This window comes from Protopterus annectens, chromosome 16.part0, assembly GCF_019279795.1.
Source record: "Protopterus annectens isolate FY-2018-M chromosome 16.part0, PAN1.0, whole genome shotgun sequence".
Lineage (NCBI taxonomy): Eukaryota > Metazoa > Chordata > Ceratodontiformes > Protopteridae > Protopterus > Protopterus annectens.
Window position 1 is genome coordinate 655,443,733 of NC_056750.1, and position 18,361 is coordinate 655,462,093.

The window sequence follows — 18,361 nt, forward strand, 5'->3', positions numbered from 1 at the left end:
AGCTGAAGGTAAAGTTTATGTTTCTAATAGTGCATTTATATATTTACTGTTTATATATATATTTTTGCTCCCCATTTGGGGGGCACCTGACATCTGGGGCAAGAAAAACTGAAAATAGCGTCTGCTGCATGTTTTATACCCCTAACGACCTGACGTCATGGAAGAGGAGACAGCAACCGATGCAGGACCCAAGACTTTGTTATTCAGGCCGACTGAGCACAACCTGCCAGCAGATTGCCCAAATGTAATGACTGCAACAGTGAATACACTTGAACATCTACATTTATGGTACGTGTGCACAACTGTACTTTTTATACACCTGACGACCTGATGTCATGGAAGAAGCGACAGCATCCGATGCAGAAATCCCAAGACTCTGGTATTCAGGCCGACTGAGGGCTACCTGCAGGCAGATAACCCAAATGTGATGACTGCAACAGTGAATACACTCGAACATCTACATTTATGATAAGTGTACACCACTGTACTGCCTCTGCCCTCCAGTAACTTCTCTCGCCCTGGTGATTATCCTCTTCCTGTATATTCAGTCAGCCATGGATCCTCATTATACTCTACTAAACCTTTCTGCACAGCATATCACTAAGTTGTAACTCTTCCATCCATTTTGTGCTTTGAATTGTATTCCTTGCACCAATGCATAGTTTGTATTTTCCGCATCATGTAAAGATTAATTTATTTTATTATGTTTCTGTGTATGAACATATATGAAAATAGTGTGGGGCTTTTCTCCCCAGGCTTCCACTGAAAATGGGTCTTGTGCCCAGCAAGGCTTTCTTAATGCACAAAAGCAATAAGTAATTAATTTTATTTTTACATTTGTTAACGGGGTTAAGTACACTGGTCAAGGACCCTTTTTAGGACCAGCTTGCGTCTAGTAGGCAAACGGAAATTAACAGTAGGTTGTGACAGCAAGTAATTAGATTTGAAAAAAAATGTTAGAACACAGGTTTAGAATTATGATCAGACTCCCAACTATTTGTATCTGATTAATTGTTCGTGACTCCCCCACCACTTAAATTGTAATTTTGCAGATCTTGTTCTTTACATTCACCAGGAATATGGCATTGGCAGTAATTTGTTTGCCACAATTTTTTTTGAAAACTTGTTGTTTTTGCTGAGAGAGTAGTTTGTGTGTAACAGAACTAAAGAAAACAGAAAGCCACAACATTGAGTTTATTGTCCATTTACTGAATATGCCTAGTGGACTTTGTGATTATGTGAAGTGCTGAGTGTATTTTTCTGTGCCTTTCCTTTGTATTTATCAATAAAACATTAAAATGTATTGTTATTTTTAGGGGAATTTAAGGAATGGGTAGTGGAAATTATTTGGGAGTTATTAGAGAAGATAGACATTTCTTCTGAAAATATAGCTAGGGAGTGGAGTTTAAAACGAGGGTGGAAATAAATGAAAGATATGGTTAAGAAGTAACAAAAATTGTCTAGAGAGACTGACAAATGTTAAAATATTGCAAAATAGAGGGAGTCTCACAGAACAGGAAGAGGAGCAATTGCAGAATGCTAAACAGAAAATAAAGGATTACCTTGATAATATGCATGAGTTTATGCAGGTTACAATTAAGCAACTGTTTTTTGATGATAATGCCAGAAAGCAAAAACTTTTAGCGCAATTACTCAGGCAACAGAAAGTAGAAAGGGTTTTCGACAAGCTTAGAGAGCCTATAACAAGGAAGATAGCAATAGATCCTGCTTAAGAAAAATCTGGGAGAAATAATCCGCTTTAAGAGGGGAATATTACTTATAGGTGAGGATTGTAATTTGATTTGCAGCAGTAAGGATATGTCAGGGGGCCCAGAAGGGAAAATATAACAAAAGAGGGTAGGTTTTTGAAGACATTTATGAAAATATTTGGCATGGAAGATGTGAATTCAGTAGTAGGAGTTCAGAGTAAATTTACATATTATTCCCCAGGGTGCAAAAACTTAAGAAGAGGCGCAATTGCAGAATGCTAAACAGAAAATAAAGGATCACCTTGATAATATGCACGAGTTTATACAGACTGCTATTAAGCAACTGTTTTTTGATGATAACGCCAGAGCACAAAACCTTCTAGGGCAGCGACTCAGGCAACAGAAAGTAGAAGGGGTTTTCGCCAAGCCTAGGGAGCCTGTAACAAGGAAGATAAATAGATCCTGTAGAGGTACTAGAAATATTTTGTAAATTTTATGAAAGTCTTTATAAAGCAGAGAAATATGGAGATCAAGAAAAGGTACAAATGGCAAGGTTTATGGAAGAATTGAATATGCCAAGGTTAGAGGTAGATGAAGCTCAATTACTGACGGGATAGAAGGAGATAAGGTTAAAATGGCGAGGTACGACCAATCCACAGGAAAGTCCCCAGGAATAAATGGTATTCCTGTGGAAGTTTGGAAGCTAGGAGGGAACAAAACTGAAAGATCTGGGAGGTTTTGTTTAACATTATTTTAAGAGGAGGAGAAGCACCAAAATCCTGGAAGAAAGTGGTGGTGGCTGTAATACCTAAAGAGGGTAAAAGACCCATTAGATCCAGCTTCATATATGCCCATTTCAATCCTAATCATGAATATAAAGTGTTTATGTCTGTAATGGCTACAAGAATGGCAAAGGTGATGACATAATTGATAGATATGGATCACAGTGGTTTTGTGGAGGGGAGGCAAATATTTGGGAATGTTAACAGAACACTGATCTAGAAAGAAGCCAAATGAAAGAAAATACCACTATTGATGGTGGGTCTTGATGCAGAGAAATAAGTTGACAGAGTAAGTGGGAGTTTATGAGCAGGGCAATGAAAGCATTTGCATTCTCTGGTAAAATTATAAGGTTGATTAGTAGAATATGTGAAGAATCGGCGGCGAAAATTGAAGTGGGTGGGTTCCTCTCTGATAATTTCTGTTTGAGCAGAGGAACCAGCTAAGTGTGTCCTGTTTCCCCTTTGTTATTTGCACTATATTTAGAACCACTGGTAAAGAAATTTAGAGAATCAGAAATTCAAGGATATAATTGGTATGGTAGTCAGTAAAATCTGGCTTTATTTGCAGATGACATTATTTTATACCTGATAAAACCAGAAAAAGACATTTCAGTGTTGTGGAACATTTTGAGGCAGTTTCAAATCTTTTCAGGATACAAAATTAAGGAAGCTAAATTAAAGGCAATAGCTGTAAATTAAGTACCCACAACCAAACTGGTTCAGCAATGTCCATATTTATGGGGGCATGATAAAGTACTTAGGAGTATAGAGTAAAAAGAATTCTGGTGTGGCAGCTAAGGATATGTGGGAAGGGACTAAACAAAAGATACAAGCCAGTTAAAATGTTTTTGGTCCCTTTAGTTTTATACACCGGTCAGGCATGTTTTTATCAGTCAGAGGATAAGTTGTGGATAGCAGTTAATTAAGAGATGAAGGATGTTATCTTGGAGGGGAAGATGGCAAGAGTCAAGTGGGATTAAGTTGATTCTTCCAAACAAACAAGGTGGTTTGCGATTACCTGATATGAGTGGGTATTTCAGAGCTACACAGTTAGGGCTCCTATGCATAAAATAAGCAGCAACTTGTACATCAAAGGGGAAAGGGATGATTATGAAGCAGGGAGAAGCTGAAGCAACAAGGAGAGACTGGGATTTTGTATGCAGGTCCTTAAGGAGAATAACAATAACGATACAAAATATTATATTTATAAAGTAGCAGAACATATTCTAAGAATAAAGCCAACATGGAAATGGAGGAAGGAGATTCTGCTTTTATGGATGACTACATTTAAGGGCACAGATAATAGGCAAGAGGGGGTTGGAATTTATTGGAGAAAACTGGCAAAAGAACCAAGGTATTAGGAGCAAATAATTAGAGAGGGAAAGATAATGGAATGGGAAGAGGTCAGGAATGTATTTGGGCTGCAGGCTAGGAATTGCCTTTCCTATCAAGGATTTCTATCAGAGTATAAGCAAAGGAAAAGAAGTAGGGACATCCTAAGCAAAACACTAGCACTGGTAGAGTCTTTAATAGAATCTACAATAGAAGCTGCTGTTAAAAAATGAATGATTAGTAGAGAATACAGACTATTGCATGATAACTATAAAAATCAATCAGAGGAGGTTAGAAAGGATTGGGAAGAAATCGGATAAGCAGTCTGCAAACAACCAATGGAGGATATATGTGTATCTCCCAAATATGCAACAAAGTCTAGAAGATTTAGAATCTTTACTTGGAATTGTTTACATAGTTATCTTTATACCCCAAGTAGACTCCAAAGATTTTTTTTCCTCAGGTAGATAGCAAATGTTGGAGGTGTGATGGGGAAGAAAGAGGTAATTGGGAACATTATTTTTTGGAAGTGTAATGAGTTGGCAAACTTTAAAGATTCCCTGTAGACTGCTCTGTTAGAAATAAATGGGTGAGCAAATTGGTGTAACTTAGGAAATTATATTTTTGAGCTGCGATCATACTTCTCAAGTGTACAGATTTTTGCCTCAAATTTGTGGTCCGTTTTTTCATAAAATTGTGGCTTTCTGGCAAATTAGTGGCAAATCATTAAAGATTGAAGTTAGAAAATAATGCCAGACATTTGAGGTGCAGACTTTATATCCTTCAAATAATTCATGCTAATACAAAACCTGTTATTCTGTCAGCTTTCTAAGTTTGGAAGAGCAATATTTGAAAATGTCCCTATGTTTGGACCTTTGTCACACTTATATTTATAGCTTTGTCCAGATTTCCTGCCGTAAGAGGTATGACTGTGATATTGTAGTGGAATTGCCTAGACATAGTAAGGCCTTGCTATATCTAATTATGGTGGTTGACAAAAAAGTAGTTACTAGAAAATGGAAATCAAAGTCTAAACCAACTTTACTAGAAGTAGTCAATATAGTAACAGAGCTAAAACAACTGGAATTGGGTTATTTAGAAAAGGGTAGAAGCAAAGTACATGGAAAAAATGGAATAGTGGGAACAGTACATGCAGAGGAAGAATGAGGTTTAAAAGAAGGCAGGATTTCAATGAGGTGTGTAATGTTTGACTAACAATGCCTGGATAGATTATAAGTGATGTATAATGTTTGCAACTGAAATTATGTCTATATCGTTTGTGATGTATATGTTTTCATTGATGTAAATGTATGCTTGCATACGTAATATGTGATATTGAAAAAAAAAAAAAAATATATATATATATATATATATATATATATATATTTTTTTTTTTTTTATCATTTATGCTAGTAATAGTGCTAACGGAAACAGAAAGGTACTTGATGTGACATCTGAACAGAGGAAGGAAGACAAAGAGACCTAGTGGTGGAATGAGGAAGTACATGAGAGTATACAGAGGAAGAAGTTGGAGAAGAAGTGGGGTTGTCAGACAGATGAAGACAGTAAATAGGAGTACAAGGAGATGAGGCGTATGACAGAGAGTGGTAGCAAAGGATAAGGCGTATGGCGAGTTGTGTGAAAGGATGGACACTAAGGAGAGAGAAAAGGACCTGTACCAGTTGACTAGACAGAGGGACTGAGCTGGGAAAGATGTGCAGCAGGTTAGAGTGATAAAGGATAATAAGGGAAACATACTCACAAGCGAGGAGAGTGTGTTGAGCAGATGGAAAGAGTACTTTGAGGAGCTGATGAATGAATGAAGAGAATGAGAGAGAGAGAGAGAAGGTTGGATGATGTGGGGATAGTGAATCAGGGAGTGCAACAGATTAAAACTCAAAAAAACACCAATAAGGAGGTAGTCAGAGGTGAGATGAAAAAGAAGATCTTTTAATCCATACGAAACATTCGTTCTGGTACCTCGGCAATTCGCCTTCAGTGGAACACTAACCATGTAAACACATCTTCTTTTTATATTCTCATAATTAATTCGTTAAATAATTACATTAAATCATTGTCCAGTTAATGCTTCAAATATACTTCAAACACATTCAGCTAAACATTATTATGTGAAACAATGCATACTCACTACATGTTTTATGTGCTACTTTTAAACTAAACAGTGTAAAAGTATGCTAAATACATATCAATTCATTTAACTACAATTTCATAACTTGTTTGACACTTTATATAAAACTAACTCATTGTTTCCTAAATATGCACTACAATAAATAAATAAATGCGTAATACATTTAAATGCATATAAATACTTTCAAATGTTTAAATTTCATATTATATTTCAATTCATATGTTTAAATTTCATAAATATGACTCAAATTATTTCATAACTCTATATTTTATTATCTTTTTTATATTATCTTTTTCATCTCACCTCTGACTACCTCCTTATTGGTGTTTTTTTGAGTTGCTGTGGTATTCTTTGTTTTTTTCTAGTGCAACAGATTAGCAAGGAGGAAGTAAGGATAGCTTTGAAGAGGGTAAAGAATGTAAAGGCTGTTGGTCCAGATGACATACAGCTGAAGCATGGAGGTGTTTAGGAAAGATGGCAGTGGGTTTTATAACCAGATTGTTTAACAAAATCTTGGAAGGTGAGAGGATGCCTGAGGAGTGGAGAAGTGTATTGGTACAGATTTTTAAGAAAAAAGGTGATGTGGAGAGCTGTAGTAACTACAGAGGGATAAAACTGAGCAGTCACAGCGTGACATTATGGGAAAGAGTAGTGGAAGCTAGGTTAAGAAGGGAATTGATGATTAGTGAGCAGCAGTATGGTTTAATGACAGGAAAGAGCACTATAGATGTGATTTTTGTTCTGAGGGTGTTGATAGAGAAGTATAGAGAAGGTCAGGAGGAGTTGCACTGTATCTTTGTGGACTTGGAGAAAACATATGACTGTGCTTAAAGAGGAGTTGTGGTATTGTATGAGAAAATCGGGAGTGGAAGAGAAGTATGTAAGAGTAGTACATGATACGTACGAGGGCAGTCTGACAGTGATGAGCTCTGCAGTGGGAGTGATGGATGCATTCAAGGTGGAGGTGGAATTCCATCAAGGATGAGCTCTGTGCCCTTTCTTATTTGCAGTGATGATGGACAGGTTGACAGACGAGAACACACAGGAGTCCTCATGGTCTATGATATTTGTGGATGACATTATGATTTGTAGTGAGAGTAGGGAACTGGTTGAGGAGACCCTGGAGAGGTGAATATATGCTCTAGAGAGGAGAGGAATGAAGGTCAGCAGGACTAAGATGGAATATGTATGTGTAAATGAGAGGGAGGACAGAGGAATGGTGAAGATGCAGGGAGTAGAGATGGCGAAGGTGAATGAGTTTTTAAATACTTGGGACCAACAGTTGAGAGTAATGGTGAGTGTGGAAGAGAGGTGAAGAAGAGAGTACAGGCAATGTGAAGTGGATGGAGAAAAGTGTCAGGAGTAATTTGTGACAGACTGGTAACAGTAAGAGTGAAAGTAAAGGTCTGCAAGAAGGTAGTGAGAGCAGCTATGTTATATGGGTTGGAGACTGGCAGAAGACAGGAGTCAGAGCTGGAGGTGGTAGAGAGTTAAAGATGTTAAGATTTGCACTGGGTGTGACGAGGATGGACAGTATTAGAAATGAATGTATTAGAGAGTCAGCTCAAGTTGGACGGTTTGGAGACAAAGCCAGAGAGGCGAGATTGCATTGGTTTGGACATGTGCTGAGGAGGGATGCTGGGTATATTGGGAGAAGGATGCTAAGGATGGAGCTACCAAGTAAGAGGAAAAGAGGAAGGCCTAAGATAAGGTTTATGGATGTGGTGAGAGAGTTGGCTTTGGAGAAATTTTTTACAGTGGTTTCACTAATGGGGGGGGGGGCAGGATGTGGATATCTAGGGTGATTAGCTTGTGGTCAGATCTGACCAACGAGGAATTGACCTCTGGTGTAGATCATTGGTTGCCCATGTTGGTAATGACCAGGTCTAGGATATTGCTGCCCTTGGTGGGGGTGTGGATAAGTTGATCCAAGGCATTGGAATTTATGAATTCCAGAAAAAGTTGAGCAAAAGAGTTGGTACATGAGTAGTTTTCCCAATTAATGGTGGTGTAGTTGAAATAGCCCATTATTAGGGTGTTGGGTTGTACCCTAATATTTCCACTGTATCAAGAAATGAGGAGTGGGAATCCTGGGGCATGGTGGAGGATCTGTAGCAAGTTACAATTTGGATTGCGGTCTTGCCCAGAGTTAGTTGCACTTGGATAATCTCAGATACATTATGCTGAGCAACTAGCTTGGAGGTGTGGATACCCTTAATGAATGTGGACACGCCTCCACCTTTAGTGTTTCGGTCCAGGTTAGGTGGCTGAAAGGTATGGTATGAATTATAGCCTGGTAATGCAGGGGTGCTCTCTGGAGCCTTGAACCAGGTCTCTGTCACTGCACAGATGTCGATGTTCTCCATTTTAAGGAGTGCCTCGAGTGAATGCATTTTGAGGTTTAGACTTCTAGCATTGAGTAGCATTACCTTCAGATTCTGCTTGCTTGTACCTGTTATGGTGGTGAATTTGTCATCTGAACCTTACCTAAAAAGGCACTATAGGGGTGGCAAGAGCCGTAGCCAGTATCTGGAATCCCAAGGGTGACAGGTGCAGGCCATCTCTGGCAAAGCATCATGGTCTGTTGATCATGTCATCCCCAGCAGACAGATACTGGATCCTCTTAGAATGACACCAGATGCTTAGCCAATTGTTGAAGTCAATCATTTTGTCCTTGTACTGTGGTATCATTCTGGGTGATGGCAGGATGCTGCTCAGGGCTAGGGTCATACCTGCCTGGGCTACAAGATCGGAGAGCTCCTCCATGTCTCTTTTCATGTAGTCCAGGGAGATGAGTCTCAGGTCATTCACACCAACATGGACAATGACAGTGTCATATTTGTACTTGTTGTGGAGTGACCTCATTGCATGCGTTATGTGGCGGATCCTGGCACCCGACAGGCATCTGACAGTAACCTTCTTCTTGTTTAGCCTGGTGAGTGGAACATCAGTGTGCCTGACTATAGAGTCACCTATGATCAGAGTGTTGGGTACGTTGTTATGCCTTATGGGCTGTGGTTGAGTGGCACACTGAGTTTGTGGGTTGTGTGTCATTTGGGTTGTGTTGGGGGGGGGTGGAGGTTGCTTGCATTTCTGCTTTGGAGGGCTGTGTTGCTGAGCAGATTTTTATTGAGAGCCACCCCAAATGTAGGTGTGTGTTTTGTGTTGCTATGTGTGTGTTTCGATGGTGTAGGTTTTGAGGGACCGTGTGATGAGTGTGGTGTGGTGCAAGTGTTTACCTTCTCCTCTTGACTGTCTAGTCCATTCTTGGGTGGAGAGCTTTGCTTCCAGTTTAGCTATATAAGTGCATCTCTCACAGGTTGTAGTGTTTGGTGGTAGGAGGAGAGGGTTGTCTGTGTACATGAAGCAATTGCTGCTTTGCCCCAAGATGCCCAGATTCATCAGGTAGACAGGAGAAAACACTGGGAGCTGACCCTTAGACATGCCTGGATAGGTGCTTATTAAGTACTAAAAACTGTTTTCTTCTAGACAAATGAGGAAAGTTGAGTGCTGTAGTAATTTGTAGCTTATTTAGTGCTTACGAGTTATGAACAAGTGCTCAGCTCAAAGAAACAGATTTGAGTGCTAAAACTATAAACAAATGGCGATGCATAAAGTGTATTATTATTATTTTTTAATATAACAGTAGCAAATGAGTAAACTAATTTAAACAAATTAACCAATAAAAGGCTAAAAACTGAGCCCCGTTCCAGCAGTCTTTGATCAGACAAGTTCTAACTGCACACTCCTACCACTAGGGTGCATCAAAAGCAGAAGCATTATTTTATTTTTTCATGCTTGCTAATTGCATATTTGTAAGCCACATTTATCAAAGGGAAAGTTCTTATAGCTGCTGCTACAGTTATTTTAGTTCCTTGAGTTATTTCAGTTGTATTTTTAATTATTTTTTTAAACTCACTAAACTGCCACATTTAGTGAGCATAAATAAGATGGCTGTCATTTTTTTCTCAGTCCGTGCTCCACTGCAGCTTAATAAGCTCCTGAGAACCTGCAGACTTGATGCCAGGCTCTCCTCATGCTTTAGTACACTGGTTTGTCTTCCTGCTTTCCAGTAGGTTAGTCTGTGAGTTCTGCTTGTTTTCTAAAGCCGCGTAATGAAAACTTTAATTAAATGCTGTGCCCTTAGTGCCAGAGGCTCAGTCGATGTGGAGAGGGACAGCATTACATTCACTAGGAAATCATCATCTTACTCGCTCACTTTTTCGCTTATATTAAAATCTGAGGTAAATGTTTATTATCTGAACTGTGTTAGAAGGTATAGCGTTAACAGTCACTGCAGCGTTAATGCTTTCATTGGTTTAAGTTCAGCATCTCAGTTCTAAGCCATGTAAACGTATGTGATTGAGGTTTAACTGTTTTTGATATTCCAAAGACTGTTGGAGTCAGTTGAAAATGTCATTATGACTTCTATTTTTTAATATTTCATGTATTTGTAATACTTTTTTGTGTGTATTATTTTTGTATATTCTACAGGGACTCCAATCAACAAAAGGCCTGTTCTTGGATACATGAATTTGAATCTTTTCAAGTTGTATAGACTTGTGCATAGATTGGGAGGATTTGATAATGTAAGTTTAGCAATAAGCTTCATTTTATTCTCACTCTGTATTTAATCCGGCTTTTCCTTTAATTCTGAAAATGTTCTATATTTTAAAACTTCTTTATTAAACATGATGTAGCCGCGGTGTTGCAGCAGTTAGCGTTGTCGCTTCACAGCAAGAGGTTCTCCTGTTCGATTCTCGGCTGGAGCGCCTTCTGTGTGGAGTCTGCATGTCCTCCCCACGGTCGAGTGACGTCTAAAGACATGCAGGTAGGTGCGTGCGTGAATGGGTGTGCCTTCTTTGAAGGTTGGGCGTCGGGCTGGCAACTCAGCACCATAAAAATCCATTGCTAATCATTAGTGGACGGAGTTCCGCTGTGGTGACCCCTAACTGGGAAAAGATGAAAGACTTTTTAGTAAACATATTTTTAAAAGGTAACATAGGTACACATGCAGTAACAGAAAAGAAAGCAGACACTTGTGACATTTCCATTGTTATTTTCATACAGTATACATATGTTTTCTTTTTAATAATTTTCATTCACTTTCAGCATAATATAAATTGCTTAATTTCTGCATCCCTTAAATTTCACTCCTCCTGCACCTAAATGTTACTCTATGCATCATTCCCACAAATTCCATTTATTTCTGTGTAATTTGTACATATTTCCAGAGTCCACCTCCCTTTTTTATCTTCTTTACACTGTCCAACTCTTCAGTTTTGGTTGGTTTAGATTTTGCTTTAAACTTTCTAGTAATTACTTTTTTGACAGGCATTAGCATTAAACTTAGTAAGGCCCAGAGCCAGATCCAGCAGTAGGAACCTTGGCAGATACCTAGGGCCCGCTGGCTGGAAGAGATGCCACAGCATGTATATTTTAATTAAAAAAAAAAAAAAATTACATTTCTTCTTTAAGGCTGTTCATTCTTCTTTTAGAAAATCCTCTGCATCTGCCTGTGTGTCCCTGTGTGTGTCAACGCACATACCTGCTGCTGTTTGCATCTGTCTGTGTCTCTGCTTGTGGCAGTGCACACATCTGCTGTTTCTTCTTTTCTACGACCACATGCTGAATTTAAACTAAACACAAACATATGGATGTGTATGCCTACTTCATTCACTTCCCCTGTGGAATTAGACAAATGATGGATGGATGGTAAGGGTGTGTGTGTGTGTGTGTGTGTGTGTGTGTGTGTGTGTGTGTGTGTAACATTCCCTAGTTAGGGATGGCAGATTAGTTAATTTGCTCAGGCTCCAACCCTGTACCTCAAGAGCAGCCCTAGGTCAACTGGTGCCCTAGGCAAAAGGGCTCCATGGCGCCCCCCACCACATTACCTGGTGCCCCCATCCTGGTCTACCTATACCAAATAAATACTGGAAAAGTGCCCCTGCTAGACCGGCGCCCTAGGCGGCCGCCTAGTTGGCCTGTGCCTAAGGCCGGCTATGACCTCAGTTACAGGAGACAAGAGCCTGAATCTTCTACACCAACTACTAGACAAAATGTACATTTTCAAGGAATTGAGTTTCAATGCATTTTCAAGGATTGCTATTTTTTCAATGTTCAACTGGTTTGTTTAGCAAATGATTATCACTCTTTGTGTTATAGGATTTGACAGTAGTGTTAGTAGCACAAGTGTTAGTATACTTGTTTTTGAAGCAGAAGGCTGTCTGTTCTGTTCCCACACCATATAGATAGATTGCTGACACTGTGTTGTACTTTAAGGGGGCGTGGCAGTGCTGCAGTCCTGAACTTGTCCTCCACTAGATGAGATGCCCATTCACTATGAACCAGTTGTCAGTTTGCCATCCATTACCTATTGCAGTATTATTAGCTTACCATCACCTTACCATTTTTAAGGTAACCTTGGCAATTTATTCTTTAACAGCAGCAGACACTGAATTTGTAGATGAAACACTGAAATGTAATGTTGTTTGCTAGCAGCAACCTCTTGATTAGTTACAGATCTCTTTAATGTGGAATTATTCAGATGACTTTTACCTCTGCAGAGATTATGCATATTGACTGATATTGAGTGGCCTTTTATGGTTGAAATGTTCTGAAATGGGCAGTTTTCTCATTATTGATTCATACATTTTGTTTCATTGCTTATTGGAAAAATGTTTAAAACTACAAATTTAAAACACACTGTAACAATATAATTTAATACAGTCAAGAAGATGAATTAAAGAATACATGCATGTGTGAATGGTCCTAAAAATGTGTGCAAGGGGCCTGTGGTTCGAAGATAGCACTAAGGTAAACTTTATCTGCCACTGGCCAGATGCATTTTCTTTGAATGTGGGTGTCAGTGCTGTTTCAGTGAATGTGGGTTTCAGTGCTGTTTCAGTGAATGTGAGTTTCGAGGACAAAGAAGTTTACTGTTGATGCTAAGTCTGGTTTCATTGTGAGATTATATTGTTTTGTTTAGCAAATGTCTATCAGTGTTCATGCTATAAAATTTGAAATGTTTTAAATTAAATCCAAATATCTGTAATCATTGCAGAAGTAAAGAAGAAAATTAGTATGAGTACTGACAGGGTTGAACAGTATTTATGATAACTGGGGAGAAATAGTCAAGTAATAGGACACTAAATGGCTGCTGCAGAGGTGGTGCTGGTGAGGCTGCTGTGCGTCTTGGGGCTCCAATCCATCACCCTGCCTAGGGCTGTATTTGACCATGATTCAGCTCTAGTAAGACCTTACTGTGTTGAGGCAATTTGGTTCCTACATTTTAGCTCAAAAGAGTCATTTTCTTAGTTACAAATGTAAGATTAGGTTTCATTTAAATGTATTTTGCTAGACAAGAATACAGTATTCTCTTTGCTTAAGTCTAAAAATGCAGCCATATTAAAGTAGGCCTTTACAGTTTACATACTAATTTCATTAAATGTGCTTTCAATCAGTGAAAATAACCTTCAGTCAGGAATACTGATAAGAACAGAATGTGCAGTACATTGGGCACAAGCACATTTGTTTGTGTGGTACAAGGCTTGGGAACCAAGGTTAAAGAGGTGTGTAGACATTTGCATGGTTTTGATATTATTAGAAGATACTTCAGACACAGTTAATTTGTTTGGACTGATATGCAGAAAGTCATTGCAGTGCAGTCCTCAGAAGACTTACATAGACACTCGAGTGGGTGCAGAAGTCAGGACAAAAATCCAGCATTCCAGGATATTAATAATATTCAGGAGGATCAGAATATGAGTGCAGAAACTACGGATGTAATTATCAGCACTGTTACTGGAGTCAGTATATTTCCGAGTACAAAATTTACGAACAGTATAATGAGTGAAGAAACTGTGGACATTAAGATTTAATTTGGATATTGTTGACATCTACCTTCACTATACATAATAAAGCATTTTTAACTGAACTACTGTCTATGCAGACTTCATTCTGAAAGGTACAAGAAGATTTGGCCCATAAAGGAGAGACTGGCACCTGTTCAGCACAGGTTTGGGTAATTAACAAATAAAGACATTTATCCAAGTCTCATTCCAGTTTCTTTCTGTTATTTCCAGCTGATTCTGGTATTCTACAGTTATATCAGTTCTTACAACAAGCAGTTGCCTGTCTCCCGCCCATCATTTGTGACAAAGTATTCTCTATGGAATTTTTTAAATCTGCCACATTATTGCATTCCCAAAAAACATTTTCTAATTTACCTATTTGCATTCATACCTCCAACATTTGCTGTCTGCCTGAAAATTCTTTGAAGTCTTTTTTGGATTTAAAGATAACGATGTAAATACTTCCATGCAGAAATCCTCAGCCTTCTGGACTTTGCTGCATACATGATAGTGCTTCAGCTTTCCTCCCCACTGTTCCTTTGTAAATTGCATTTCCAGTCTCCCTTCCCAATCTTTTCTAAGTTCTTTTTATTGATTCTTATAGTTATCATGCAGTATTTTATATGCACTACTCATTATTTCTGCTTGAACAGTAACTTTTGTTATGGAGTAAACTAAAAAGTTAACCAGGACAGGTCTTTTACTTAGCACTCCCTGATCCCTTTCTGTTTCCATGCACTGTGTTGGCAATGCCTTGTTGGGAAGGCTGTGTCTAACCTACAGTCCAAATTTCTGCATGGCCTTATCCCACTCTGTTACCTTTCTCTCCTTAGTTTATTTGCTTCCAGTAGCTTGGTTCCTTTGGCTAGATTTTTTTTCCAGTAAATTCCACCCCCTGTTTTCTGTACCACTGTTGTAGGCATCCCTCTTGGTCAAATATCCAAAATTAAAGGAACTAAAAGTATTTTCACTACTTGTATCTTGATAACTGTATTCATAATCAAGAACTTCTGATTCTCCATTTTTGTATTATCTTTTGCTTAGTCTCTGCCCACATATCCACACGTCTAAATACTTCATATACTAAATATGGGTATTGCTGAATTAACTCGTGTGGGTACATAGTTTCCAGTAAATTCCACCCCCTGTTTTCTGTACCACTATTTGCAGGCATCCCTCTTGGTCAAATATCTAAAATTAAAGGAACTAAAAATATTTTCACTACTTGTATCTTGATAACTGTATTCATAATCAAGAACTTCTGATTCTCCATTTTTGTATTATCTTTTGCTTAGTCTCTGCCCACATATCCACATGTCTAAATACTTCATATACTAAATATGGGTATTGCAAAAACAAAAGCTTCACGAACCGTTAAAAACACAAGAAGCGAGGAGATGTAACTAGATGTTGCCAAAACAGAACCGCAAGCAGTCACGGAAATCAGATATCTTTTTAACACCCTTTTTATTTGTGTTTTCGGAGACGACTATGCGTTTCCTTCCTCAGAAAAACGAACAACACAATAACCATGGCCAGCCCTTACATTTAAAACTTAAAAGCATCATGTGATGCTGATACAACAGCATTTTATTTTAATTGATAATTAACTTAAAGGTTCCTTACCAAAAATGTATATATATTTTTGCTTTGCAAAAAATATATAGATATATAATTGCATAATAAATTCACATGACATGCATCACTAAATAGCCTTAAACTAAGTGCAATTACTTATTCAGCAATAAATTCAGTTTTTAAACATTATAAAAATATGTGTATGTACATTTAAAATACAATAAAGGTAAAATTATGCTATTCATAAACATTACATATTCTCTTAAAGAAACCTAACCAACCCAACTTGTTACTTAAAACTAATCCATTATAGTAAACTTTAATAAATACATTGTTAACTAAATAAATACTTAAATGAGTTAGTTTGAAGGTCACACTTGGCAAGTTATATAACAAACCATATAAAATATAATAGATAATACCTTACTATGAATAATGCAGCACTAAACGATCGAACAATACAATTAATCTAAAATCCCTTCAATGGAGCCCTGCACTTCAACTCAAAATTCAATAAGTAAAAGTTAACTTATCTATTACATGCAAGCCTTTTTAAAACACATGCAATAGATACATGGTCATTGAGACCCGGGGGGAAATGTAGCCCCAGTTCTAATTTGCCAACATAATTCTTGTATCTCCAAACCAATTTGCCATGGTCCGACATACGGAACGTCTTCTATCTTTTTCAACACCATGAAAACAAACTTATGATTTGGAAATTCGAGGATATGGCAGGCAAGTGCATTGTTAGTGTCTCCCTTTGCAACTGCATAATAGTGCTCATAAATGCGCTGTATCTATTGCATGTGTTTTAAAAAGGCTTGCATGTAATAGATAAGTTAACTTTTACTTATTGAATTTTGAGTTGAAGTGCAGGGCTCCATTGAAGGGATTTTAGATTAATTGTATTGTTCGATCGTTTAGTGCTGCATTATTCATAGTAAGGTATTATCTATTATATTTTATATGGTTTGTTATATAACTTGCCAAGTGTGACCTTCAAACTAACTCATTTAAGTATTTATTTAGTTAACAATGTATTTATTAAAGTTTACTATAATGGATTAGTTTTAAGTAACAAGTTGGGTTGGTTAGGTTTCTTTAAGAGAGTATGTAATGTTTATGAATAGCATAATTTTACCTTTATTGTATTTTAAATGTACATACACATATTTTTATAATGTTTAAAAACTGAATTTATTGCTGAATAAGTAATTGCACTTAGTTTAAGGCTATTTAGTGATGCATGTCATGTGAATTTATTATGCAATTATAAATCTATATATTTTTTGCAAAGCAAAAATATATATACATTTTTGGTAAGGAACCTTTTAAGTTAATTAGCAATTAAAATAAAATGCTGTTGTATCAGCATCACATGATGCTTTTAAGTTTTAAATGTAAGGGCTGGCCATGGTTATTGTGCTGTTCGTTTTTCTGAGGAAGGAAACGCATAGTCGTCTCCGAAAACACAAATAAAAAGGGTGTTAAAAAGATATCTGATTTCCGTGACTGCTTGCGGTTCTGTTTTGGCAACATCTAGTTACATCTCCTCGCTTCTTGTGTTTTTAAATATGGGTATTGCTGAACTAAATCGTGTGGGTACATAGTTTGCCACTGCACCCTTTAAAACATTCTACAATGCTGAAACATATACTGAAAAAGTCAAGCAGACTTAGTCCCTGCAATAATTTAGCTTTTATTTTTGATAAGTACTTCCATCCACCAATTGGACATAATCAGATCAACGTTTCAGTAGCATTGGAAGAAGATGAAGCTCAAGAATTGATAGCTAAGACAGGAAGGGATGAGATAAAATGGTGATATATATGCTCAATCAACAGTGAAATCTCCAAGAACAGATGTAATTTCTGTGGAAGTTAGAAGGAAAGCAAATGATAAAGATCTGGAAGGTTTAGTTTAACACTAAAAGTAAGGGTGGTACCAGAAACTTGAAAGAATGCTGCAGTGGTGTATTAACCAAAGAGGGTAGACGCTTCAGAACCAGATTCATATAGACTAGTTTCAGTTTTAAACCACATTAAATGTGTTAATGTCTGCACTGTCCAAGAGAGTTGCAAATGCCAAAGGTGCTCCCAAAAGTGATACATATGGATCAGTGCATGTTTGTGGAGAGTAGGCAAACATTTACAATATTAATAGAACAGTGGTGAACCATAGAGAAGACAAGTATAAGAAAAAGCCACTACTGTTGGGTGGGTCCTGATACAGAGAAACCATTTGGTAGAGTCAGCTGGGATTCTGTGATTAGGCCAGTGGTAACATTTGCATTCCTTGATAGCACATTATGGTTAATTAAGACATATGAGGGGTCAGAGGGAAGAATTAAGGTGGAAGGGTTCCTCTAACAACCTATATTTAAACAAAGGAGCAAGGCAGGGGTGTCCTCTTTCCCCTTTGTTAATTACTTTATATTAAGAGTAATTGGCAAAGAAAAATAAGGGGCTCACAAATCCAGTGATATAAACGGTATGCTTATCAAGAATAGTTCTCTTTGTTTGCAGAAGGTAGTATTTTCTTCTTGAAGCATCCAGAAAAGGACATTCTGGTATTGTAAAACATTTTGAGACCATTTCAGGTCTTTTCAGTTGTCTTATAGGGTTAAAGCTGTGAGCTGTAGATGTCCTTCTATTCTCATATTGCAGTATTCCAAACTGTTGGCTTTTCCTCTCTTGCTACCTGAACATACGGCCAATATACAAAAGCTTCTAGTCACTGTTGGGTACGAGGGATGTCTGATGTTGGCTAAGGGAACGTGGGCCATGAAAGTGACGTCTGCACGTACCAGACCTCAGAACTTCTCTGCCGCCAGTCAGACATCAGCTGTTCCTGCCATACCATCCATCGGATTGAAAATTCTAAGATAATTACCCCGTTGGGGGCATTTTGTTTCTTTGGATACCTGTGTAGGTTCATGTCATCCAGGAAGGGAAG

At 37.8% G+C, this 18,361-nt stretch overlaps 1 protein-coding gene across 1 annotated transcript in view; it reads left to right on the forward strand.

Annotated features, from left to right (window-relative positions):
* The window catches only part of ARID4B (AT-rich interaction domain 4B), a 2,517,944-nt gene that overhangs the window by 1,338,236 nt on the left and 1,161,347 nt on the right, over positions 1-18,361 (forward strand). The window contains exon 9 of the mRNA XM_044058160.1: positions 10,467-10,561. Within this exon, the coding sequence (XP_043914095.1) occupies positions 10,467-10,561 (95 nt within the window). The remainder of the gene's footprint in view (positions 1-10,466; positions 10,562-18,361) is intronic.